The 26699-nt window shown below is 37.3% G+C and overlaps 1 protein-coding gene across 2 annotated transcripts in view; it reads right to left on the bottom strand.

Annotated features, from left to right (window-relative positions):
- Window positions 1–7942: 7942 nt before the first annotated feature.
- The window catches only part of ZC3H6 (zinc finger CCCH-type containing 6), a 69816-nt gene continuing 51059 nt past the window's right edge, over window positions 7943–26699 (bottom strand). Inside the window, exons 6-12 of one of the 2 annotated variants that reach the window (XM_058683296.1) lie at window positions 22803–22919; window positions 21844–21955; window positions 17551–17660; window positions 16413–16666; window positions 14627–15123; window positions 13833–14075; window positions 7943–10414 (exon numbers count right to left, since the gene is read on the bottom strand). In XM_058683296.1, the coding sequence (XP_058539279.1) occupies window positions 8946–10414; window positions 13833–14075; window positions 14627–15123; window positions 16413–16666; window positions 17551–17660; window positions 21844–21955; window positions 22803–22919 (2802 nt within the window). In that variant the 3' untranslated portion in view covers window positions 7943–8945. The remainder of the gene's footprint in view (window positions 10415–13832; window positions 14076–14626; window positions 15124–16412; window positions 16667–17550; window positions 17661–21843; window positions 21956–22802; window positions 22920–26699) is intronic. The other variant, XM_058683297.1, reaches the window with a different exon arrangement.

Genomic DNA, 26699 nt, shown 5'->3' with positions numbered 1-26699 from the left:
AGCCTGACAAAGAATAGGTGCTTAGTATTTGCTGAATGAATACATAAAGCATAGGTGGTTATTCACAACTAGCTAAAATATCTTCCTGGTAAAAATATTGCACAAAGTACAGAAAACTAGGCAATCTCCCATTTTTTTTGTATGTGTGTACACACACACACACACACACACACACACAGAAATATAATTCACAGCAGTGAAGCTCCAGGTTTATAGAATATGCCCCACTTCCTGTCTTCCAGGATATTTCTTGGTTTTAAATTCTGGATTGGAAGCAGGGCTATGTGTTGACCTCCTGATAATTTCTAAAGATCTCACTCCATGGGGCACCTGAGTGGCTCAGTTAAGCAAGCATCTGACTTTGCTCAGGTCATAATCTCATGGTCCGTGGGTTCAATCCCCACATCCGGCTCTGTGCTGACAGCTCAGTCTGGAGCCAGCTTTGGATTCTGTGACTCCCTCTCTCTCTGCCCCTCCCCTGCTCACACTGTGTCTCTCTCTCTCTCAAAAATAAACATTAAAAAAAAATTAAAGATCTCACTCTAGTGTAGTAAAGGCACCCAGTCTTCCACACTGTGTATGTACACATATATTTATGCATGTGTTTCTATGCATGTGTAAAATACAAAGTTATATAATTATTCATTATACACATTATGACAGTATTTAATAATGTTGCTTTCAAAATAAACATTTCTGGGGCGCCTGGGTGGCTCAGTCGGTTAAGCGTCCGACTTCAGCTCAGGTCACGATCTCGCGGTCCGTGAGTTCGAGCCCCGCGTCGGGCTCTGGGCTGATGGCTCAGAGCCTGGAGCCTGCTTCCGATTCTGTGTCTCCCTCTCTCTGTGCCCCTCCCCCGTTCATGCTCTGTCTCTCTCTGTCTCAAAAATAAATAAACGTTAAAAAAAAATTAAAAAAAAACAAAAACAAAATAAACATTTCACCTTTACAATCTCTTGTAATACTTTGAAGCCAAAATTCAAGTCTCGAACTTTTTTGTAGACTTTTGACAAGGCTGTGGGAGCCACCCGTGTGGATAAAGGCCTCTGATCTGCAATTCCAGTCTGTCACGCCCTAGCGATTATTGAGGGAGCTCCTGCTGAGGAACAGAAACCCAGAAACCACTCGAGGTCCTGGGGAAATAGAGGCAAATAGAATAAGAGCTCACAGTGCAACAGAGGACAAATTCTCAGCTCATTCGCAGACAGCACAATTAGTTCTCTGCTGATCCAGGGGTGTGACAACCAGAGTGGGGAAGGCACTGGAAAAGAATCCTGGAATACAAAGCCATGGAGTTTGGACTTTTTGTGCAGATAAGGGAAACCCTGGAGGGCTTTTAAGGCAATGAGTGAAAGGATGATAGCTGCATTGTACGATTTGCTTGCGGTGTGGAGGATTCAGATGAGGTCTCTCGCACTCTGTTCGCGTTCCTTTGAGGTGATTCAGCTGTGGGATCTGGCACCCCACCCCAACGTCAGCCAGAATGTCTCCACTTTCATCCAGTTTGCACACTGGGGTTTCGCATACATTTTTCATTCGGGAAATGTAGGATATAAAAGCAGTCTATCCTATCCATCTCTGTAACCCAACACCTACTAGCATATGCTGACTGTTCAAACAAATCTTTCTCAAATGAGTGATGGATCCCAATTTTGTCTATGAGGAAGGTGATGCTCTGGGAAGTCCCGGCTCACCCAGTGTTGCACTGCTCAGGAGAGTATGCTCCAGGACGAGATTGCTAGCTCTCAAAGAAGACTTTTCCACAGAGTTGCTCAATAGGTAAGTCCAGGAATCTACAAGTCCCCCTTATTCAAGACAGTGTGTCCTTGGCCAGTGAACACATTAGAACAGAAACCAGAAAACATCTTTTAATGAAGCTTCCGGGCCTTTGAGGGAGTCATGATCAGTCACTTCTTTGTTGCTCCTATCTCAAAGGGAAGTGCATACCCCATTGTTCTGAGCCCTCCCTCTGTGATGAGGTCCCACTCTGGTCCTGAGGGGTCCTGTTCTGCTCTAAGCAGTCCATTTGCTAGCAACCTCTTTGATTTGATCCTTTAATAGAAAATTGTGAGCTAGGGGCGCCTGGGTGGCTCAGTCGATTAAGCGTCTGACTTTGGCTCAGGTCGTGATCTCACAGTCCATGAGTTCGAGCCCCGCGTTGGGCTCTGTGCGGACAGCTCAGAGCCTGGAAACTGTTTCAGATTCTGTGTCTCCCTCTCTCTCTGCCCCTCCGCCATTCATGCTCTGTCTCTCTCTGTCTCAGAAATAAATAAACATTAGAAAATTAATGTGAGCTCATCTAAGAGATACTTACATGTCCAGAATGCCGGCAGTCTCAGGAAATAGAGGACTTCGGATGCTACTAACCTGTGTGGCTAAGTGAAGCACAATCTCTGTGCCTCCAATACACTGAAGGACTACCATCTCTTTCTTTCAGGAAGGCCTGGGATGGGGTCCATTTGTAAGTCCTCATACGAGTACATGCTCCCCTGTATTCTGTCTTTAAAGGAAGAAGATTTATTAAAGAAAAGCAACACAGTGCTAGACAGATATTATTAGAAACATTTTTATTTAAAGTCAGACAATAGAAAGGTATGACAGGAAAAAATTACAGAAACTTGCAACAACAGAAGGTAACTTGGAAAGTTATTAGTAAATGAAAAGAAATAATATTCCTGATTTTACCAAATGATTTGTTAGTCTTTAAGTAGAATAATTTATCAGTTTAGCAAAATACACCCTGCTGGTATCTTTTGAACAGACAGTATAGTTAATTTACTAAATTGGTATCTACTAAAACCTTGCAAAGTAAAACAGTCAAGGCAGCATTTCCCCAACATTTGAGATACAACTGGGGGAAATTAAATAATAACATTAGAAATTTTTTTTTGTTTTAAAATCCCACCTCATTCTGAATAGGTTGAACCTACGTTTTGGCCCACAGATGGTACTTGGATACCTGATAAAAAATGGATGATCATAAGTCTGAACACAGACTGCTCCTCCCCCACCCCAATCCCAAACCCCGCCTCCAAACACAGACACACACTGAATCCTAGGACACAAGTGCCATCAATGTCTTAGTCATGTGCAAGCATAGAAGCCCTGGACTAAAAACAAAAGGACCTGGGCCGCGGAAACCTGGATCTACACTGAGCCCTTTCTGAATCCTGGGTGGGGAGCCGTGGATTTAGGGTCAGGAATGTAAAATTCTTCTTGAAACTTTGGCAAGTATACAAATGACTATTTCTTGATTGTCACTTTTATAAGGAAATATCATTCTACCTTCTGAAAAGATATTCTCCTATCTTATTTGACTTCCCTCTCAAACAAATGGAAGGCAAACTTCTGTAAAACAGAGGTGGACGAAAACCTCTAGTAACAATGATTAGTTCATTATTTTTCACTTTCTCTATTTAAAAAGCATATAAAACGTATAGTCTATCGCTGACAACTAATATGAAAATATTGCTCATAATGGAGGTCTGGGAATAACATGGCTAGTTGTTTTTGGGGGGAGGCTCTATATATTTGTTTTACAATAAACTATGTATCAGACCTCTGACGAAATAGTATTAGCTAATGCAAATTTTACTGCCCCTCTTAACCTTAATACCCTCACAGAGGTATTAAAATCAGTAATGAGCAAAACAAGTGTGGGGTCTGATAATTCGGAGCTAATATTTTTCTAAAATGCTATATTAGCTATATATTAACTTCTTCTGACAAATTTAAAGTTTTAAAGACAAGAGATTCAAGGAAAAACAAGGCTATAAAATACATAGAGAAATAGATTTTCTCTATGCCCACAATGATTTTGCCCACTGCAACACATGATTGTTCTATTCCAAAGGGTAATGAAGGGTATTAAGCAACATGCAGGACCCAATATAGAGTCCAATTCATGACATTAAAGGATAAATTACCTTTCGAGGTGTTGGGATAAAGAAAAATTTTAATGTTATTGGAATTTCACCAGGTGGGGCATAACTTCATAATTGTGGTTGATATTTTGAGAACAGGAAGAGAGAAATTAGACAAATATATTGTAAAATAAAAAGAGGTCTCTGATTCTGCAGTTCTTTCTGGTTACAGAAAGAATCCTTCATAGATCTACAGGAATAAATTATTGACCAATTCAAATTTCTACCATGAAGTAGTAAAGTTAACTTATAAAACTGGAGGGCTCTTGGAGTTATGAATTATTGTAGAAATGTTAAGCTGCCATAACCCTACCTTTACATTGTTTGGTTGGGAGATGGGAAGGGGAAACAAAAAAGAGAAGGTAGGTACCTTGTGCCCACTGAAGGAGGTATACTTTATGAATTGTACTCTTGGACACAACCATGGAGTGGCTCTGCCACATGAAAATCTAAACTTGGATGGATATTGGGAAGCAATTAACAAAGCACCCACCTGTGTGCCTAGAACTAGGCTTGTTGCTGTGGGGAAACAGCAAAGTAGGGAGGCACATACCGGTCTTGCCTCCAAAAGCATAAAATACAATTTAAAATGTGCTTTTTATTTCTTATTTAAAAATTAGAAATTCTAAATATTATGTTGATGGTAACCTAAAGTCCTTTCTTAGGTCTGTATCCTTTCCAAGAAAAGAAGGTTAATACAGGCTTTGTTACAACTGGCAGATACTGCTGATAAACAACATACTCAAAACAAAACCCCAGCAAAAACAAACGAAACAAAACAAAAGCCCAGCAATTTGGTGATTGGTAGCTACTGAAACTGGGTCTGTAAATCACATTAAACACTTTGGGTAAAGACATTCCATAAATGCTAAACAATAAACACACACGTGAGGAAAACAGCTCTAGACACTCAAGCCCTGTTTGGTTACATTTTGTTAAAGCTAACATTTCCTAAACTAAGCCTTATTTAAACTAAGTTTATTAACGACTTACATACCCTACTAGACTTAATTTTGACCATAATGTGATCAAACACTGCCAACCCATTTCTGAAAAGATAATTACAGCTCTTCATTTTGGATATTCACAAAAAGCCCAATTACTGAAATGTGCAGGGGCCCTATCAGCCGACCCCGTGACTGCACACAACCCCTCCAAGTTACAGCCTTGAGCGCAGACCACCCCTCTGAGACACAGCCCTTACGCCCAGAAGGGTGAACTCGGGGAGAACATCTCCACCTTAAGACTCTGTGTTGTGTAACTGGAAGGATTTTGACAAGACCTCACATTTAGGTCCCTAGGAAGTGCCAAACTTTAAATTGCCATGAACAAAGGAAAATGACACCTTTATCAAGCAAGTGGGCACTCAGAAATACCTCTGTGTCATGTGCTTGCAGAAATACATACTAAGAAATGGGAGTAAACATCTCTGTTGTTTCTAAGGCCAATGGCTGTTACAATGAATAAATGGGCCACTTTGCCCACAGCACACATGCTATAATTGAAGCAAATACACCATGCAATATGGACTGTCAGCATTTTTAACCCTTTATCAATATCCAACTTGTACAAAATGGGCAGAGCGATCAGATCTTGAATAGACACTACAAGTCCATAAAGCTCTAAAATACGAAAGTCCTATGTCTTACTAACACACAAAATGTTAAGGGGGAGTTGCTAACTTCATGGGTTAATATTCTGCAAAATAACTTCTTACACAATTCTATTGTGTCTTTAATGTATATCATCTGAAATTTCATAAAACTGGTAAACCACACAAACCGTGTTACTTTGGAATTTGTACAGCTAAATGCACCCTAGTGGAAGTATAATGATTATGTTTGCAAAAGTTATAAACCAATTTTACATTTTAAAATGCTTTAAAATAATAATTCATTCACTGTATCAAATCTATGAGCAGTCAAAATTATACCCATTTCACAGATAAGGAACTGGACATTGAGAAAAAAAAATCCATATATCAATTTAGAACAATATGAATTCATGGTCCTTAAACCCCCTAGCCCTCTTAAGTTCTCCTTTCCTTCTCTCTCTTCTAATTAATTCAGCAAAGCGGCTTATATGTAAGCTTATGCAGGATTTCTTTACTAATCAACTATTCTTCCACTCTTAAAATAAGTAGGACTAGCAAGGAAAACTACTATTTAAAATCCTTATGGCAAGTTAAAAAGACAAATAGAAACCTAAGCAAATCTAATCTCCTACTTAGGCTGTTTTGCTTGCACCCTAATTCTGGGGTTTGGTACATAGAGCTGGGTAACAGAGGGTCCCTACTACAGAAGCAGACCTAATTGATGAAGCAGAATTTGGTATCACTCCAATATTTGGTTTTCTTTCAGGGTTCAGAATGAGGTCCTAACTGGGAAAGCTCCAGAGACAGGAGTTTTGGGCAAAGACTAAACAAGATATGGGAAAGTAGTTGCCCAATCTAAATTATGATCACCTGGGTATTCCAATGTAACACTGATATATCCCATTCCACTCAACATCACAGTAAATAGGGATAAACCTTCTGCCACAAACCAGTATGAATAGTTAAGTTACATCTCAGTCAGTGAGTCTCATCCAGACTCTTTTAGGACACAAGTTACCTCTGTTATCTGTAAATGTTTGGCTTATAAGAATAGGGACATAAAGTCCCTATTTCAGTGTGCTGGTGTAAATCAACTTACATGGATTCTAACAAACACCAATTCATCTTAAAGGAGGTTATTCATCAGCGGAAATGGGTTATTAGATTTTGGTGAGAAAAAGGAAAAAATAAGATTAAGATAATCTAAGTTGACAGGATACGATAGGATATCCCTTAAGCTAAAGTTATCTCAATTAAAAAAGACCACAAATTAAAATCATTATTTTAAACATAAATATAAAATTTTCATATAAAATATATTGTTAAATTTTAAACTAAGTCCACACTTTCTTATAAAATAGCCTATAGGACACTAGCTGAGATAATAGGGGCTCAAAAATACTGATCAAGTGAACATTGTAACTTGCATTAATGATATTTAAACCTTACTTTTTAATTAATAGTTCAACATCTCTTGGGAAAAAGGATCTTCTGTTAAGAATTTGGATTCTATTTTGATCTTTAACAAGCCAAATTATCTTTTTTGTATGATATTTAAAATATAAATAGCATTACTTAATATAATTATAAAATACACAAGGGAATTAGAGATTTGCTAAAATTATCCATTTAATTACTAAAATTCAGCAATTTTACTGATTTTTTCCCTGAAAAAGGAGTATTATATATATGTATGTGTGTATAATAAAGTTCATGTGGATAGGAAACCAGAAAATATTTTCTATGGTGGCTTTAAAGTACATTTTTAAACAAAAATGTTATCCAGAGCCATGTTAGGCAACAATGTAACCAAAGTATAAATAGTAGAAATTCACATCTCCTCAAACAACTGTCCTTCCACTTAGAACACAATGAACTTCTTGGGTAAGCAGAGTTGTTGTTCACTTAGCTGCAACTCCATTTAAGCATGGAATCAAAGCAAAACAAAACAAAAACAAAAAAGTGAAGAAGTGAATAGAAAAAATATGCATTAATAGTTAACATATGCTATCTAAGTGTTAGGTTCCTACAGAAATATTTTGCTATATGTTTTTAAAATCACTTTTCAGGGGTAGCTGTTTTCATCCAAGGATCAAATGATTTCCCCCACTTTCATTATCTTTTATAATGAAATGCTCTGTTTTCAAGTTACTTATTGGAGTTGTTACCAACAAACACTGTCACACACATCCAGTTCAAGATATGAATATTAGTGTAATACTTAGTTTCTGTTATAAATAATATATGTATAAAACAAATAGGGCTGCCATTACTTATATACTGCAATAAATACACAAGAATGAATACAAATTAGTTTTCATACAAATACAATTTCTAACCAACTTAGGAGATTTCCAATCTATGAGGACATTAAATACTGTAAATACCAGGCAGTCTCCTCTGTTACAGAATGCCAGTCAGGAGAGATCTGAAAGAGATTCTTTATTGGTAGCCATATACAGTTGATTATACCATCTCTGTGTTTTCTTGCTATTTAAGAAAAAATATAGAACCTGGACATTTAAAACATTATCAATGCAATAATCACTACAGACTGTCACTGGATCTATTAAAATTTTGTTAAAAATTACCAAAGTCATGATGAATACAATTATTGCAGCTACATCATTTGAAAAAGTAATATAAATTATGCTGCTGAAGACAAAAAACATTGAAACACATAAACATCACAATGTAACACAGCAATAACTCATAACTATTTAATATGAAAAACTAAAAAGTTATGTTAGAGAACTTGGGAATTTTCCACTTTAGCAAAAACAATCTATGTATCTCCAACTTCTATGATACAGTATACAATAAAATACTTTTAAAAGATAGGACATTCAAATGCTTCATTTACACAAATAATATTGCCAATACTAATAAAAGTGATGCCCTTAAACATGAACTGCTCTGCTAATTGTGATTTTAAAAATGTTTTCTTTACTTAATTTTACATTTTAGTTAGCAGTTAGCATTACATATTAATCAGTTCTGGGTTGACAAATAGAGAAGATCCTAGTCAAAATACTGTTGCTCAAAAGTAATGTACATCATATTGCTTGAAACTAACAACCATATAAAAGTGGTAATCGTTTATCTAAACATTGATTATGAAAGACAACTGGCATATATTTGGGCAGAGTGTTGAGTTCATGATGGTTTATTTACGATAAAAGTACTTCTACCGAAGCTAACATGATAGATAAGTTTCTATGTCAATTACTACAGTCTCTTAAAGTTATAAAAATATTATATAAAATACCACAGGCTTTAGAGGATATAACTTCATGTGGTTCTGATACTAGCAGCTGAAAAGTATTTATAATTTAAAAATAAATAAACTATAGAGGTAAACCAGTTACAAAACAGCAGAGGACTGCAATAGTCACAAGAGTGAAAAGAACCGCTTAATTACACAATAGCTAACAAAATGGTGAAGCAGTTGGATCAAAAGTTTTAAAAACCTCTTTCAGAGATTTGTCATCTGGTTCTTTACCGGGATCATTTTCTGGGGTGGGACTCATCTGTCCTGGCTGTCTTGACTGCCTTGGATCGCTGTACTGGGGTCTAATTAAGCCTGTTAATGCCTGAATAGGAAGACTGTGCACTGCTGGGACCTGAACCACACCAGAACTCCTGAGATTATCTGCCTGTGGGTCAACTGGCCCATCAACAGTGACTTCCACGTTCGGACTGGTTTTCTGTGGCGGGATTGCCTCTCCGGGAGGAGGTTCATTTTTGTCACTACTTTTTAAACTACCACTTTTTTTCTGGTTCTCTGCATTTTCTGTTGCTAGCTCTGATGTAGATGATGAACCATGCTCCCTAGGGTCATACAAACTAATGCCACTAAGAACTGAACTTGGAGTTCCCAGTGGAAGGCCAGCTGAAGAGGAGAGTTTAGGGGCATATGGAGGCAAGGCCCCGGGACTAGAATTGCTAGTTATTGCCCCTGAGGGCTGTGATGAACCAGGGTTTGATCTGGTTAAGTGAGGGGCACTCTTTAATGTATGTGAATCCTTTGTAACTGCCTGATGAGACTCTGTACCATGCTGTCTATGAAGTCTAGGATCAAAATTTTTTTGTAGCCTAGGATCTCCTAACTTACTTCCTGAACTATGTAAGTCCCCAAATTGTTCTAGGTAGCCTTCTCTGTTTGTTGTGTTAATTTTGGCTTTGGCTGCTAATTTTGAATCAATGGGCACGGTGTTTTGATGAAGATCGCTTTTTGTATTCCATAACCTATTGAGCCTCTGGTCAGCTATAAGAGGGGGTAGAGGTAAATTGATTGAAGATACTGGGTCAGGTTTAGGTAAGGGGACTGGAAGTAAGTCTTCGGGAGCCCACACGATGTGTTTTGCAAAGTTGGGTTTGGTTAGGATAATATCCATTTTAATGTGACTGAACTGTCTCAGTTGTGACCTTGGATCCTGGAGGATTATACCAGGGGAAGAATCCAAAGGTATTAAGAAAGCTTTTTCTCTCAATTCTCTTTCTGTATCTTCATCATCATCATCTCCTCTTTTGTGTTTGACAGAGCCAGCATTTGCATGGTGTGAATCAAACTTTGTTCCACCAACGGAAGATCCTGTGTGACTACTTCCATTCCCTCTTAATTTTCTGGGATCCCATGCAAGTCTAAGATCCAGCGGGGCAGACTCAGAAGCTTTTCTCATGTCTTGCCTTGGGATAGTACGAAGTCTAGGGTCAACAACTTGGTTTCCTTTACTTTTCTCTTTAGCAAGTCTTGGATCAGTAGGAGTGCTGAGCTCTGTGGAAGGTTGTTGCTGATTCCTTAAAGTTTCTGTTTGTTTCTGTAATGTTTTCAGTATTGACTTGACACTGCTTCCTTCTTCCTCTTCACTACTGGAATACCAGTTAACAGTATCATCTAAATGTAGACAAAAACTTGTTGTAAAGAATGAAACATTCATATTTGGCCTTAATTGAGATAATTTAAAAAACACATGCTATTTCTGAAATAAGTGTAGTCTGACTTCAAGAAAATGCATCATAGAAATGCCAGAGTTTCAACACTGGAACAAAATTAGATGTGGGATGACAATGATCAATTTAGTCGTTATACTCCATAAAGAAAGAAGTGTGATACTAGAATATGTGTAATGTCCTTCCAGCCAGGAGAAAGTCAGAACCTTTCATTCCGACTGGCCAAAGTGTGTGTGGTATGACAGAGTTGGGTAAGAAGAGAAATACTCTTGGAAAAGAACACCAAATGTTTTGGATGTCTTTAATTCAAGTAATACTCAGGTTTCATAGCTCTGGATTTATCAAGATAACAAGGGAGAAATACTTTTTAAAAATCTGGAAAGAAAACAAAAACACTAATAGTACTGGTTAAGGAAGCAATGGGAACTGACCAAATGAGGGATGACGTAGAGATTTTTCATTTATAGCTTATTATATTTTTAGATGTTGACATATGTGAATATATTAGCTATTTAAACATTTAAAATTAAAAGTAACAAAACTAACATCCTGAAATCTATACACTTTATGGGAACACTTCAGACCTTACTCCTAGTCTATGTAACCTTAGTGTGTTAGATACACTGTTAAGAAGCTTAACTATCAGAGGTATTCTCTCTAGTAGTACAGAAGGGATTATAAACTGATGCTGCAGAAGGGGAGTCTCCTTCCTTTCCATTAAAACAACATACATTAACTCTGAATTGGTTACACACATACACTCATACACACACACTCATACATACATATACATACTAGAATATCTTGGATGAATAGAATATTGTAAATATTCTCATTTTACCTCATTTCATTTCATTAATGTGTTTCTATTACATGGAACTTCAGTGTTACACATTTAGTTTGAACAGAGCTTGCAAAACAAGTACTGAAATTTAGGCTGAAAAGTGTGGTTTAAAATTGTACAGACTGGGGCATGCGGGTGGCTCAGTCGGTTGAGTGACCAACTCTTGATTTCAGCTCAGGACATGATCTCACAGTTGGTGAACTCGAACCCCGCTCAGGCTCTGCACTGACAGCACAGAACCTGCTTGGAATTCTCTCTCTCTCTCTCTCTCTCTCTCTCTCTCTCTCTCTCTCTCTCTCTCTCCTTCCTCTCTCTCTCTGCCCCTCCCCTGCTCTCTTTCCCTTTCAAAATAAATAAACATAAGAAAAGTCTTAAAGTAAATTTCAAAAATTGTATAGATTATATCACAATGGAAAAAAGTGTTTTTTTTAAAGATTTTATTTTTAAGTAATCCCCCTGCCCAATATGGGGCTCAAACTTAACAACCCCAAGATCAAGAGTCGCATGCTTCACCGACTCAGCCAGCCAGGTGTCCCAACACAAATGAAAAAAGTTTTACTCATATCTCAGTGTCTGAAGAAAACTACTTTTAGGGGCATCTGGGTGGCTGAGTCAGTTAAGCTTCCTGCTCTGGATTTTGGCTCAGGTCATGATCTCATGGTCATGAGATTGAGCCCCATGTTGGGCCCTGAACTGATGGTGGAGCCTGCTTAAGATTCTCTCCCTCCCTCTCCCTTGGGCCCTCCCCTGCTTGCGCTCTCTTCTCAATAGAAAAAAAAAGTGAGCTAGCTTTCAAAACAACAACAACAACAACAACAACAACAACAACAACAACAACAGGCTACTTCTACACACTAGATCTCTTTTCTTCTTCTCAGTGACCTCAGGAAGCCTAAAGCTTTTACCTATTGCCATTATTTTAAATACTTCTGTATAGGAATTTCACTCCTCACAGAATTTGTTACTTGATCCAAATAGCTAAGATGATCCAAATCTGATCCATATAAGGAAAATGCTATTTTATTTTGACTTTCATATCTATAAGCAATCTTAAATCCTATTTGGAATGAGAATGAGTATATGACAGAAGGAAAGCAAACCAGTAGAGATAGCCCAATGGAAAGGAGATATTAGATAGGAAATGACAGTTATCAGCTTTTTATCAAAGGACAGATAAACTTATAAGGGCATTAAAATTTATAAAAATGAACACAAACACAAAAAACCTAGCTGTTCAAGATTTTTTCTGGACACAGAGAAAAAACTCTCATAAAACATCACCAATTATATAATATTATAGTACAAAATTTTATATCTAGAAAATTTGTAATTTTCTTATTTATGAAAATACAAATGTTTGTAAAACTTTATAGAAAATAATGAAAATTGTTTTTTCTTAAAATTAAGTTTTAGCACTTAAAGGAGCAAACATAAATTGTACAGGAAATTAACTTATTAGGAATTCCTCGTTTCCCCATGATGTTAAATAAATGAAAAGTTAATGCTACCTTCTTTGAAAAGGCAACAAACAATGTTTATATAATAGCTTGTAGCTACCTAATGTTATCTAGTTCTACACAGTTATTTATAAATTTTATATTTAAGAGTGGGCAAATGGGCACCAGGCTGGCTCAGTTGGTGGAGAGTGTGACTCTTGGTCTGAGTCGTGTGTTTGAGCCCCACAGTGGGTGTGCAGTTAAGAAAAAGGAAATACACACACACACACACACACACACAAAATAGAGTGGGTAAACACATCAATTTTGTAATTCATAAAAATTTGATGCTTTAAGCTTTCTCTCAATTAACTAATTGCTATACACTTATCAATATCAAAACCACTAGGGTAAACTTGGTGTCTCCACATAATCTTTAAAAAAAATTTTTTTTAAATAATGTTTTTATTTATTTTTTGAGACAGAGAGAGACAGAGCATAGCAGGGGAGGGGCAGAGAGAGAGAGAGAGAGAGAGACAGAATCTGAAGCAGGCTCCAGGCTCTGAGCTGTCAGCACAGAGCCTGACGTGGGGCTCAAATTCATGGACTGTGAGATCATGACCTGAGCCGAAGTTGGACGTTTAACCGACTGAGCCACCCAGGCGCCCCTCCACATAATCTTTTATATTAAAAAGAATACTCCTTCATAATATAGTAGAACCTGAAATACACAGCCTGTGCCCACAAAAACTTCTCTAATAACTGAGTCATTTAAACTTGGGCTAGAAGTCAAACTTCCTGAACTGGAAGATGTCCTGTTTCTATTTCTTTCTTCCAAACACAGGACTTATTAGCAAGTCTGCTCAGCCAGGCCTCATATTATAGCTTCAGATCAAACTTTTTGCAATTAATTACTAAAGCATGTATGGCCCTGGAAACCACAATCAATTCCAAGCAGATAGGAGCTACGAGGTAAATTGGAAATAGAATAGATAGTTTAGAGGAACTCCTTTTCCAAGTTTTAACCTATCCAAGACCGTTTCAGGAACCAAGTAATCCAAAGTAAGATGCTATCACAGCACCTGACACACCTTCTTCCTTGCTTGGTGCCCTCTGAGGCTGGGTGCTGCTTGGTTCATCTTCTTCTTGGTATTTCTGAGTAAGTCTCACAAAAAGAGCTCTCTGCACTGCAGGAAGGAGACCTGGTGCAGGCAGGGGGCCGTGGCCCGTCGTGTTGCTGCTGCCGTCAGATCCGCCACCCCGGTTTGGGGAATCTTGAACAACCGGAGGCTGATGCTGGGCAAATTCAACATGCCACATGCCATCTATACACATAACACAGAAAGACACAGATGCGAATTTAGCACAGAACTCCTCTAGAGGGCACCACGGTGAGTTATAACAAATTGAAGCTCTAATACTAACTACATTTGATTACCAAATTATTATGTGATTGTAAATATTTTTTAAAACTATCTAAAGTTCTGGTGTAACCAATGTTTGGTTAAATTTAAAACATATTTTATGGTTTTGGGGGCACCTGGGTAGCTCAGTTGGTTAAGTGGCCAACCTGATTTTGGCTCAGGCCATGATCTTGTGGTTCATGAGATCAAGCCCAGTGTGGGGCTCTGTGCTGACAGGGCAGAGCCTGCTTGGGATTCTCTCTCTCCCTCTCTCTCTGTCCAACTTCATTTGTGCTCTCATGCATGCTCTCTCTCTCAAAATAAACTTAAAAAAAAAAAACATGTTTATGGTTTCAATTTCATTACATTTTACTTAGCTTTATTTAAAACATACATTCTTATGTTTTTAATGAAAGACAGATAACTCCAAAGATTTTAAATTAAAAATGAGTTATTTCAAAAGGAAAACTTACCACCAGAGTTATTGGGTGGCTGGAAATTATGTACAACATGCTGTGAATAGTAATTATCATAAAACTCGGCTGGGTTTTGTACGGACTCGTAACTGGTGTTGAGCTGCATTTCACCAGTACTTTGCAGGTATGACGAACTTGGAGAACAGTGATTCTCTCTAGGTACTTTCATCATGTGTTCTGGAAAGCCTGGGCAATGGTAAGCACCACTCATACTTGGTGGTGTCAAAGGTGGATCTGGTTGAACAAGTACTCCAGCTTGACTGTGAGGACCTAAAATTCCAGGTGGACCAGGTGGCAAAGGTGGGCTGTGCGGCACGGCTGCACACGGATGATGTCCGGGGGAGCCTGGGTGCATCACAGGACTATTATGTCCCTGAGACATATTGGGTCCAGGACCTGGACTTGATCCAGAACTATAGATATGTTGAGGATGTGGACTGCCTTCCTGAAACTGTGGTCCTGGTGGTGAGGCACTATTATAAAATGCTGGTGGCCTGTAGACAGAAGGAATATTTCTTAGCTCAAAGAAAGAGGCAAGTAAGAATGTTACATTTTTAAGTAAGTATTGGTTGAATGTGCTTTTCTATATCAGAACGTGTTTTTAAGAAGCAGTTTATTCCATATTATCTCCAAGTGAAAACACCAATACATGCATCTTGCTTTCATTTTCAGCTCACAGTCTTAACTGCCACTCACTATCACCTGTTCTAAAACTTACTCAGAGATATTTTGAAAAATACAGAAAAGTACAAAAATAAGTAAGAATCACCTCTAATCCCACCACCCAAAGATAAATTTTTCTTTATTAGTTCTCTCCTAGTCTAGGCATACACAGAACTTTTTTAATACATAATGAAATTAAAATTATACTATATAAACATACAACTTTTCAATTTCTGATTGATTACTGGTGGCATATAAAAAGACCTTTAGGTTTTGACTATTGTTCTTCTTTCTGGATATCTTACTAATTTAACTACTATTTCTAATAGTTTTGGCAGTTGGTTCCTTCAGGATTACTGAGGAAAACTGCCCAAATAATGGCCTGTCTCTCCAGGCCATTTTATATCTTTATATCTATTATATCTTTCTCTTTTTGCATTGACGAGGATCTGATCTACAGTATTAGCCAACAGTGCACATACCTGTCTTCTTCTTGACCTTAATAGAAATAATTTTAATGGTTCACATTAACTATGATGTTTCTTATAGAGTTCTTGTTCCTCATTTGCTGACATCTCACTGTTAGGGATCCCTGAGTATTCAGGGTTAAAAGAACAATCAACAATAGGACTTAAGGCCCAGGTGCACAGACCCTGCGGTGTGGGTAGCAAGGCTGGAATGGTGGTGTTAGAAAATGCAGATCTGGATCCAGCTTATCCAAAGATTTTCCTCTACTAGCCCAAGGAAATATTTCTCTAAAAGAACTAAATATTCTTAAGCCATGCTAATGTCACTATCTGAAGGTGTTATCAGTATCCATGCAGCCTCCTAACAAATTGGGAGAAATATCAATTCATCCACCTGGCAGTGCCCTTCCGGATGGATTACTGTGTGGAGAGGTTTCTGAAGCTGTGTTAAGGATTCCAAAGAGAAAAGCGTGGATGGCATGCAGTGGAGGGTGGGGACAAAGAGAAAGTAGGAAGTAGCAATTGGGGTGAATGCCAGGTATCTGCTATCTCTACTTAAGTTTAATTATATGATTACCGTGGAATACAAGTTAGTTTCTTAATAAGAATTTTTAGGAGCAAAAATGGTATCACTAAAAAAAATTTTAACTTACTTCTTCCCAATCTTATGTGCTAAATCCACAGTAGGTTTCACAACAATTTCAAAAAGAGATGGGATTTTCTTGAAATCATCAGAGAGATCTGTCTGAAAATCATCTTCCGGATCAGAAAAGGGAAAATGCTCTGGAGGGGTTGGCAGAAGCCCAACTCCTGGAGGTGGTTTGGGAAGAGGAGTTATGCCCCGTTTTCTAAGTTCTTCTAATTCTCTTTCATCTTCATTTGTGGCTTCTTCTTCAGTGTTCAACACCTAAAAATAATTGGCAAAGATTACTATTTCAACACAAGCTTTCTTCCTTACATTTAAAATTTTTTTCAATGTTTATTTTTGAAAGAGAGTCAGAGAGAGAGAAAGAAAGACAGGGACGAGTGCAAATGAGGGAGGGGCAGAGAGAGAAGGACAGAGGATCCAAAACAGGCTCTATGCTGACAGCAAGAGAGCCAACATGGGGATTGAACTCACAAACCATGAGGTCATGACCCCAGCCAAAGGTGGATGCTCAACCGACTGAGCCACCCAGGCACCCCTCTTCCTTACATTTAAAAACTGTGAACACTTTAATAAACTAGTTTTGATATTAGAAAATTATCATTTTAAAGTTAAAATGGATCAGAGAGAGAAAACTCATTTTTGATAATGAGATTCAAAATGGTAAAGGATATTTCTCAAAGTACATTAGCTTTTTAATGGCAGAACAAGAGTAAGAAAAGATTCTTAATTCCTAGCCCAATATTTCTGCTTTTCTAACACACTACATTAAAAAAAATTTTTTTTAATATTTACTTTTGAGAGAGACAGAGACACAGACAGAGCATGAGCAGAAGAGGGCAGAGAGAGAGGGAGACACAGAATCCGAAGCCGGCTCCAGGCTCTGAGTTGTCAGCACAGGGCCCGATGCGGGGCTTGAAACCACAGACTGTGAGATCATGACCTGAGCCAACGTCGGACGCTTAACTGAATGAGCCACCCAGGCGCCCCTTTAACACACTACGTTAATGGATTAAAACCTAAAATAGCAAACCCTTGATTTCTCAGGAGGGTTTTATGAAATGTAATTTGTAAAACATGAGTCAAGTCAAATGAATTTGTGGTGAGACCTAACAAATAACTGAAGTGCAAAACACAGTACTTACTTTGTCCAAAAGTTTCTTTGTTTCTTTAGTCAGATCATCATGGGAAAATTTACAATTGTCTCCTTGGTAACATTTCGCTCCACTGTGATAGAACTTACATGGAAATTCATGTAAATAAAAATATTAAGGAATAAACCAAGTAAAATCAAACCCCAATATTTTTAAACCACAAAACATAACTGTGCTGAGTCAATCATATCATACTAAATTTTCTACAATCATGTCAGATTAGACGACTTATTTTTTTATTTTAAGATTAAGTATTTTAATTAGGCAGCAAACATTCAAAAACTTTAAATCTTTCTTACTATATTAAACTAGAAATTTTTTAAAGAAAAAATACTTACAATTGTTATAGCAAATACTATAGTATTCTAGTTACGTAAGTCCTGTAATTTTCCATAATAAAAATATTATATAAAACAAATTTTGTAGCAAGAGCTTATATCTATGAAGAAAACAAAAGGGCTTGATATGTCATGTTAAAGTCAAATATCCCAACATGAAAACTATAAGCAAATCATTCTCATGATTTTGGAGACAAACCTCAAACTTCTAAAGAAAATATTAAATCCATTAAGTTTATTAAAAAAATATACCATTTGTGTTTATGTTCAGGGAATTCCTGAGTGGTTTTAGCATACTTATTACTATAATCATTACATTGACAAGATCAAGAGAGAGAAATCATATGATCATCTCAGCAGATACAAAAGGCAACTGCTAAAATTCAAAATCTTTTTTTGACTTAAAATAAAAATAAAAACCTCTTAGTAAAATAAGAACACAGTTACTTAACTTGATTTAAAAAATCTTAGGGACGCCTCAGTTGGTTAAGTGTCCGACTTCGGTTCAAGTCATGATCTCACAGTCTGTGAGTTTGAGCCTGCATCAGGCTCTGTGCTGACAGCTCAGAGCCTGGAGCCTGCTTTGGATTCTGTGTCTTCCTCTCTCTGCCCCTCCCCTGCTCTCTGTCTCTCTCTTTCTCTCAAAAATAAACATAAAAAAAATGTATCTTAGAACTATAGTCACAAGGGGTGCCTGGCTGACTCAGTCGATGGAGTATGGGTACCTCAATCTCAGGGTTCTATTGTTGAGCCCCACATTAGGTGTTAGAATTCACTTAAAAATAAAATCTTAAAAACAAAAACAAAAAAAACCTACAGCCACAAGCCAAAGGAAAGAAGCACTATCATTAAAACATGTATTATGTCTGTCACAATCACTACTGTTGAACATCATGCTGGAAGTGTAGCCAATATAATGAAAATTAAGAAGCTTAAATGTGATAAAAGAAGTAGTTGTTATTATTTACAGATGACATAACCCTATGGGGAAAATGTAAGAATAGGCTGAAAGCTTTTATTTCAATAAGGTGTTTGGTTTCTAAAGAAATATGCCAAAGGGGCGCCTGGGTGGCGCAGTCGGTTAAGCGTCCGACTTCAGCCAGGTCACGATCTCGCGGTCCGTGAGTTCGAGCCCCGCGTCGGGCTCTGGGCTGATGGCTCGGAGCCTGGAGCCTGTTTCCGATTCTGTGTCTCCCTCTCTCTCTGCCCCTCCCCCGTTCATGCTCTGTCTCTCTCTGTCCCAAAAATAAATAAAAAAAAACGTTGAAAAAAAAAATTTAAAAAAAAAAAAAAAAAAAAAGAAATATGCCAAAGCTTAAAAAGATTTCCTTTTCTTGAGTAAGTCAAATTTATTATAACATTTTGATAGAGAAAGGAGGATTATTTGCCCTATTACATATCAAATATACTATTAGAGAGGGGAAAAATCAAACAGCACAATGTGTAATAGTAGTATAGAGGTAGATCTGGTCAAGATGCCATTTTAAATCAGTGAAGATGAGACAATAAGTGTAACCATCTGGAAAAAAAATAAGGTCCTTACTGCACATCACACATTAAAAAATAATCCATACCAACTAAAGGTATAAATATTAAATTAAAAAAAAATACAACCTTAACAACCATAGCTGGGTCACGTTTTTGTAAAAACTTATGTGTAAAAATATATACATATATACATCCAGTCATACACACATACCTCAGCATGGAAAAAAAATCTTGAAGGCTTCACACCATATTGTTAGCATGGTTATCCATGAAGAGTGAGATTACTTAGGATTAAAAAAAGTCAACTTGAAAATTATCAAACATGTACCAAAGTAGAGAGAAAATGAGCTCCCTCCTGCTGGCCATGTAGGTTCAACAATTTTCATCATTTGGAATTCTGTGAGATCTTTATCACTCCTATACTCTCTTCTCGACTCTCCCCACAAACACTGGAGTATATGAAACACAGCACATTCCAAATACATTACGTCAGAAAATGTTTCCAAATTTATTTCAAATGGATAAGGAATATTTTTCTTAGCAATCACAACCTTACCATCAATCTGAAAAAATTAGCGCATTAATTTCATCTGATACTGTCAATACACAAATTTTCCAGACTGTTTCCAAAAAATGTCTTTTTATATAACAGCTTTATTCACATCAGGATCCAAACATGATCCATAAATTGCATCCAGTTAATAGACCTCTCAAATTTCCTTTATTGATCTCTAGAAGTCCTTCTTGATTTTTGTATCATTTGTTAATTTTACTATTTGTCAATAGATGGTGTTTAAACACTCTGTACTGCATCGTATTAGGAGGCATTTAACGTATAGTTGGCTTTTTTTAGTGAGGTTAAGACCAAGCAGTCAGCCCCAGTGCTGTCAGCCCAATCTACCAATTATAAAGTTGCTCACCAACATTTCACCTAATGAGTTTAGCAGCCATCAGTAATTACTGCCCAGACCAATTAGAAAAGGGTGAATTCACATGTAATTTTGCCAGAGCCTGCCAAGCTCCCATCTATAGGCGTGAACAATTTTGCATTCTTACCACAAAGTTGGAATGTCATCTGTTTTTTCACAGCCTTGCTAACAAACCTTGCTCTCACTTTTAATTTTTGCAAATCTGGAAGCTACAAATGGTATCTCGACATACATTATATTATGAACAGGATGGAGCGTCTTTTTATAACATTTTGGGAACATCTGCATTTCTCTATGAAAATTATCTGTATGTCTTGCTCATTTTTCTTTTCAATTTTTAGAAACTCATGTATTAAGGCTATCTCTCTGTAAGTGATGTAAGTTGCAAATAATTTTTCTCATTTTATTATTTATCTTTGGCTACATAGGTCATATTTTTGTCATGCGAGTTTAAAAATTTTTGTGCAAATTTTCAATCTTTTATTGCTTCTGGATTTTAAGTCAGACTTGGGAAAGTTTTCTACTCTTCTGGATTATGAAGGAATCCATTCATAAAAATCATTTGATTTGTATGGTTTCATTTTTTATATTTAGCTCTATGATAAAAAGGGATTTTTTACTTAATTTGTTAATATTATTTTTTGACCTACATAAGACTATTTTAAACTTTAGGTGGAAGAAATAAATGTGAGGATCTGTGAAATATCAGTTTGCTGGCAAGACAGAAATAATCACAGCAAAGCAACACAGACATTAGGGCAAACAGATCCATGGAGCCCAACAGAAAGTCCAGAACAAAACCAAAACATACATGTAAACACTTCATCTACGATGAAGATGGAGTTTCAAATCAGGGAGGAAAGGCTCCATTAGTTATAAATGGTGATGAATAACCAGCAACATAATGGGGGGCAGTTAACATGGAAAGATTCATGAGATTTAGATATAGATAGACACAAAGATATAGATATATAAAAATTTTTTTAAAAGAAGAATTATGTATAATGAAACACCAATCTGAGTGGGGACAGGAGTTACAATTTAAATGTATAGATATCCAAAGAGAAATAGGGAAGAATGTACTGTGTTTGTCACTGTGTGATAAGATTTGATGAGACTTCGGTTTTATAATGTTCAATAACTTAATACTTATATTCATAAGTAAAATAATTAAGTCATAGAATAAACAGTTTGCCAACTACTCCTTTAGGAAGTACAGTTGCTTGAAGTACTTATAAGCTGAGTATATTAAATATAAAGTACCTTTAGTTCACAGATTTTCTTTTCCAAAGGGAAGTTATTTTATTTTCCTAGAGAATACCTCAGTTTGCCCTTTCGAAGCACAAAGGCTACCTAGACTTGGTTTATGTAATGTGCCATTTTAAATTTACAACCAAAGTAGCCTGTAGAGGTTGTACCTAGGATTTTTAAAAACCTCAGTAATGTTAATAAATAAATAAATAAATAAATACCTCAGTAATGTTTTACAACCTCAATATTTTGGTTAACATATTTTTAATAAAGGATATTATGCATATAAATGCAGTTCTCTCCTTTGGTACAATATCCTTGTAAATAAAATTTGCAGATCTCTTTTCTCTTCTCCAACTCTGCATCATGATCAAATTTACATTGATCTCCCTGTCACAAAAAAGAAAAGCAAAAAAAGAAGAGAAAAAGAGAAACATTGAATTTTCTCTATGGTATTTCATGGTAGAACTATGGACACATCTTCAGTCTTTAAATAAAGAGCTAATAATAATTCAAGCAATCCCTTGGAATTCTTGCCCAAGACAGTGGATGTGGCCATGTACAGAGGCCGCACAGTGAGCATGGCCTCAGAGGCTACTGCCTGGCTCTACCAGCACTCATCATTTCTAGCTGAGCTACTGTGGTCACTTAATTAATCTCCTGGTTTGGCCATGTTTAAAGTGGGGAAAATATGAGGTGCCTGGGTGGCTGAGTCAGTTAAGTGTCTGACTCTTGGTTCCAGCTCAGGCCAGGATCTCATGGTTTGTGAGACTGAACCTGCTTCAGCTCTGCGCTGACAGCACAAAACCTGCTTGGGATTCTCTGTCTCCCTCTCTCTCTCTGCCCCTCCCCTACTCTCTCTCTCTCTCTCTCAAAAGAAATAAATAAACATTAAAAAAAATAAAAAAATAAAGTGGGGAGAATAACAGTAACTACTTCATAGGTTTGCCGTAAAGATTAAAATGTTTAATATTAGTGATCCACTTTGAACAGTACTTGCCACATAGTCAGCATTATGTGTTTGTTAAATAAAACCTGATTTAACAAAGTATATTACTGTCCCAGAATATAATTAAATGAGCTCTGTGGTACAGTATTTCCATGCAAGATACATTTCAAAGAAATAGCTTTATGACAACTATATGAGAAATGAAAAACCTAACCACCCCCAAAAGACTAAATTTTAAAGATTATTTTGGAAGTTAAAATGACTCATGAGATATCACTATAAATTTACCTTAATACATCTCCCTTCCAGAAAGTATTTACAGATTTGTTTTCCTTTGTGTTCCACTGTGTGCTGATTAATGAATTCCTGAGTCATAACCTTCCATTTCTTCGCTGGTTTATTATACTGCGAGAAAAAAACAATTCATTTGAACACAACATATGAAATATTAAAGGTATTAAAATGGATAGTCAAATGGATTGAGAAAGCAGTATAATTACAACCTAAAGTGGCCAAGACTGGACATTCCGATGCTATCATTTATTTGGAGTTATGTTTCTAATACACTGCTTATTGCTACTAGTGGTTCAAATAACCCTATTTCTATTTTAATGAGGATGTACAACTACTTTTTAAAGATAAAAAGCTTGGGGCGCCTGGGTGGCTCAGTCGGTTGAGCAGCCGACCTCGGCTCAGGTCACGATCTCACGGTCCGTGAGTTCGAGCCCCGCGTTGGGCTCTGTGCTGACAGCTCGGAGCCTGGAGCCTGTTTCGGATTCTGTGTCTCCCTCTCTCTGACCCTCCCTCGTTCATGCTCTGTCTCTCTCTGTCTCAAAAATAAATAAACGTTAAAAAATAAAAAAATAAAAAAAAATAAAGATAAAAAGCTTGAAAATTAACAATAATACTCAGTGTTGGCAAAGGTATGATAAAGTGTGCACTCTCATATTATTCTTGATAGCTATGTTATAAAAGACTTATAATATCCATATTGTTAGACACAGAATTTGTACTTTTCAGGAGTATTCTGAGGGAATCATCAGGGAGGCACACATATATTTATTCACAAAAATAACTACTGCAGAATTACTTACATGATAAAACAACAAACAAACAAAAATCTAGAAATACTCTACACATCCAAGATAAGAAGACCAGTTAAATACCTATCAGTGGTAGACTACTATGTAATCATTAAAAACTGATGAGATGGAGGGGTGCCTGTGTGGCTCAGTTGGTTAAGTGTCTGACATCAGCTCAGGTCATGGTCTCACAGTCTGTGAGTTCGAGCCTCACGTCAGGCTCTGTGCTGACAGCTCAGAGCCTGGAGCCTGCTTCAGATTCTGTGTCTCCCTCTCTCTCTGCCCCTCCCCTGCTCATGCTCTGTCTCTCTCTGTCTCAAAAAATAAATAAAAACATTAAAAAAATTAAAAAAAACTGATGAGATGGAGAGATAATTTGGGGGACATAAGAAATGTTCATAGGGGTGTCTGGATGGGTCAGTTGGTTAAGCGTCCCACTCTTAATGTCAGCCTGCATCATGGTATTGCTGTACATGGGATAGAGCCCTGCATTCTCTCTGCACTGGCAGCATGGAGCCTGCTTGGGATTCTCTTTCTCCCTCTTTCTCTGCCCCTTGTGCACTCTCGCTCTCTCTCTCAAAATTGATAGACATTTAAAAAAAAGAAAGAGGGGCGCCTGGGTGGTGCAGTCGGTTAAGCGTCCGACTTCAGCCAGGTCACGATCTCGCGGTCCGTGAGTTCGAGCCCCGCGTCAGGCTCTGGGCTGATGGCTCGGAGCCTGGAGCCTGTTTCCGATTCTGTGTTTCCCTCTCTCTCTGCCTCTCCCCCGTTCATGCTCTGTCTCTCTCTGTCCCAAAAATAAATTAAAAACGTTGAAAAAAAAATTAAAAAATAAATAAATAAATTAAAAAAATAAAAAATAAAAAATAAAAAAAATAAAAAAAGAAAGAAAATGCACATAATACTTTACTAAGTGAAAAATTGATCCCAATTTTATAATAAAAAAAGACTGAAGAATAAAAAAGAAAAAAGACTAAAAGAATATACCCCCACATTTAAAAGTGTATGTCTTGGGGCACCTGGGTGGCTCAGTCGGTTAAGTGGCTGGCTTCGGCTCAGGTCATGATCTCACGGTCCGTGAGTTCGACCCCCGCGTCGGGCTCTGTGCTGACAGCTCAGAGCCTGGAGCCTGTTTCGGATTCTGTGTCTCCCTCTCTCTGACCCTCCCCCATTCATGCTCTGTCTCTCTCTGTCTCAAAAATAAATAAACGTTAAAAAAAAAAAATTAAAAAAAAAAAGTGTATGTCTCTAGGTGTACTCCAAAAAAAATTAGAAATTTTTTGAATTATTTTTGTACTTCCTTTAAGAAAAAGAGGAAGGATATATTTCCTTTAGCTTTTAAATTAAAAAACAAATCTCACAGCCCTACATGTTTCCTTAGTTCTCCTTTAACCCCTATTCAACTTTTTTTTTTTGTCCCTATTCAACTTTCGCTAGGAGTACAAGAAGATTGTTTTGTTAAACATACTTTTGTATGATGCTTAGCCATGCTAAGGACTTAAGATTCATGAGCTCTATAAAACAACGCTATTTTTCAAACACCCGGTATGCACCATGCTTGGCATACAGTAGGAGCTCAATAGCTACTTGCTCTTATAATTTGATTTGTTTCCCTTTCCCTCAGTTTGCTGGAGATGGAGAACAAAACACAACCTACTGGAAATAGGAAATTTCCAGCAAACACTTGAGGCAAGAGATGGCTAGACTGAAATCTGACCCTCAGCACTTGCATTTGAAGTATGCTTTACTGTAGGAATTCTTGGGGGAAAAAAGTACAAAAATACCAAGAAAACAGACAATCCTATAGGTTCTTTTAAAAAATATAAGCATAATCAAATTGCCCCAGGGAAACACAATGAAATTGCTTATACTATACTATGATAGAACCATTTAAACTGTCTTAAATTTATGTAGATTTGACTCACAAACATTTTCTATTTCTTTTTTTTTTTTTTTTTTTTTTTTTTATTTTTATTTTTTTTAATGTTTTTTATTTTATTTTTGGGACAGAGAGGGACAGAGCATGAACGGGGGAGGGGCAGAGAGAGAGGGAGACACAGAATCGGAAACAGGCTCCAGGCTCTGAGCCATCAGCCCAGAGCCTGACGCGGGGCTCGAACTCACGGACCGCGAGATCGTGACCTGGCTGAAGTCGGACGCTTAACCGACTGCGCCATCCAGGCGCCCCGAACATTTTCTATTTCTATGTTCACTTAGAACAAGTAGATATAAATGACCAGCTCATATATGCCTTCTCTACAAAGAATGGTGGCTATAATAAAATAGGAAGCCAAGGAGAATGCATTACACAAAATCAATGGGCCAGCTTGAAGAATATAACTCTGAAATTAAAAAGTAAAAAATTAGGTAATCACCAAAAAAACCCCACCCAAACACCCTGAAAAACACACCAAGTTGCACCTATATTTCATTAATAACTCATTCTATGTTACTTTCTAATGATATGCCTCATTGTTGTAATAGAGGATAGTGGTTTTTTCCGTTTTGTTCTTTTTTTTTTTTTCTTTTTTTTTTTTAATGTTTATTTATTTTTGAGACAGAGACAGAGCATGAACAGGGGAGGGTCAGAGAGAGAAGGAGGCACAGAATCTGAAACAGGCTCCAGGCTCCGAGCTGTCAGCACAGAGCCCGACGTGGGGCTCGAACTCACGGACTGTGAGATCATGACCTGAGCCGAAGTCGGCCGCTCAATCGACTGAGCCACCCAGGTGCCCCGTTTTGTTCTTTAGTTTGGTAAAAAAGTAGAAAGTATCTCAGTATCCATAACTGTGAGAAATCTAATTATAATCATGATATTCCAGAAAATCTAACTTTAACAATAAAATTTTAGGACAAAATAAAGTGCCTAGAAGATCTGATCTTTTACGTCTGAATCTACAGAAGCAACATGAATGTCCTCTACCCTTAAAGATCACTTGTAATGTAAGAGCTGGAAGAATCAGTCATCTAGTTCAGCACCCTCACTGGACAAGTATAGAAACTGAAGATTAGAGAAATTAGTCACTTGCCAAGGGTCATATGGTGAGTGAGCAGGCAGGTTAGATAGAACTCTCTGCACTGTATCACAATTACCTCTAAGAAA

Source organism: Neofelis nebulosa, chromosome 9 (genome assembly GCF_028018385.1).
Source record: "Neofelis nebulosa isolate mNeoNeb1 chromosome 9, mNeoNeb1.pri, whole genome shotgun sequence".
NCBI lineage: Eukaryota > Metazoa > Chordata > Mammalia > Carnivora > Felidae > Neofelis > Neofelis nebulosa.
This window is presented reverse-complemented; position numbering and strand designations above follow the sequence as displayed.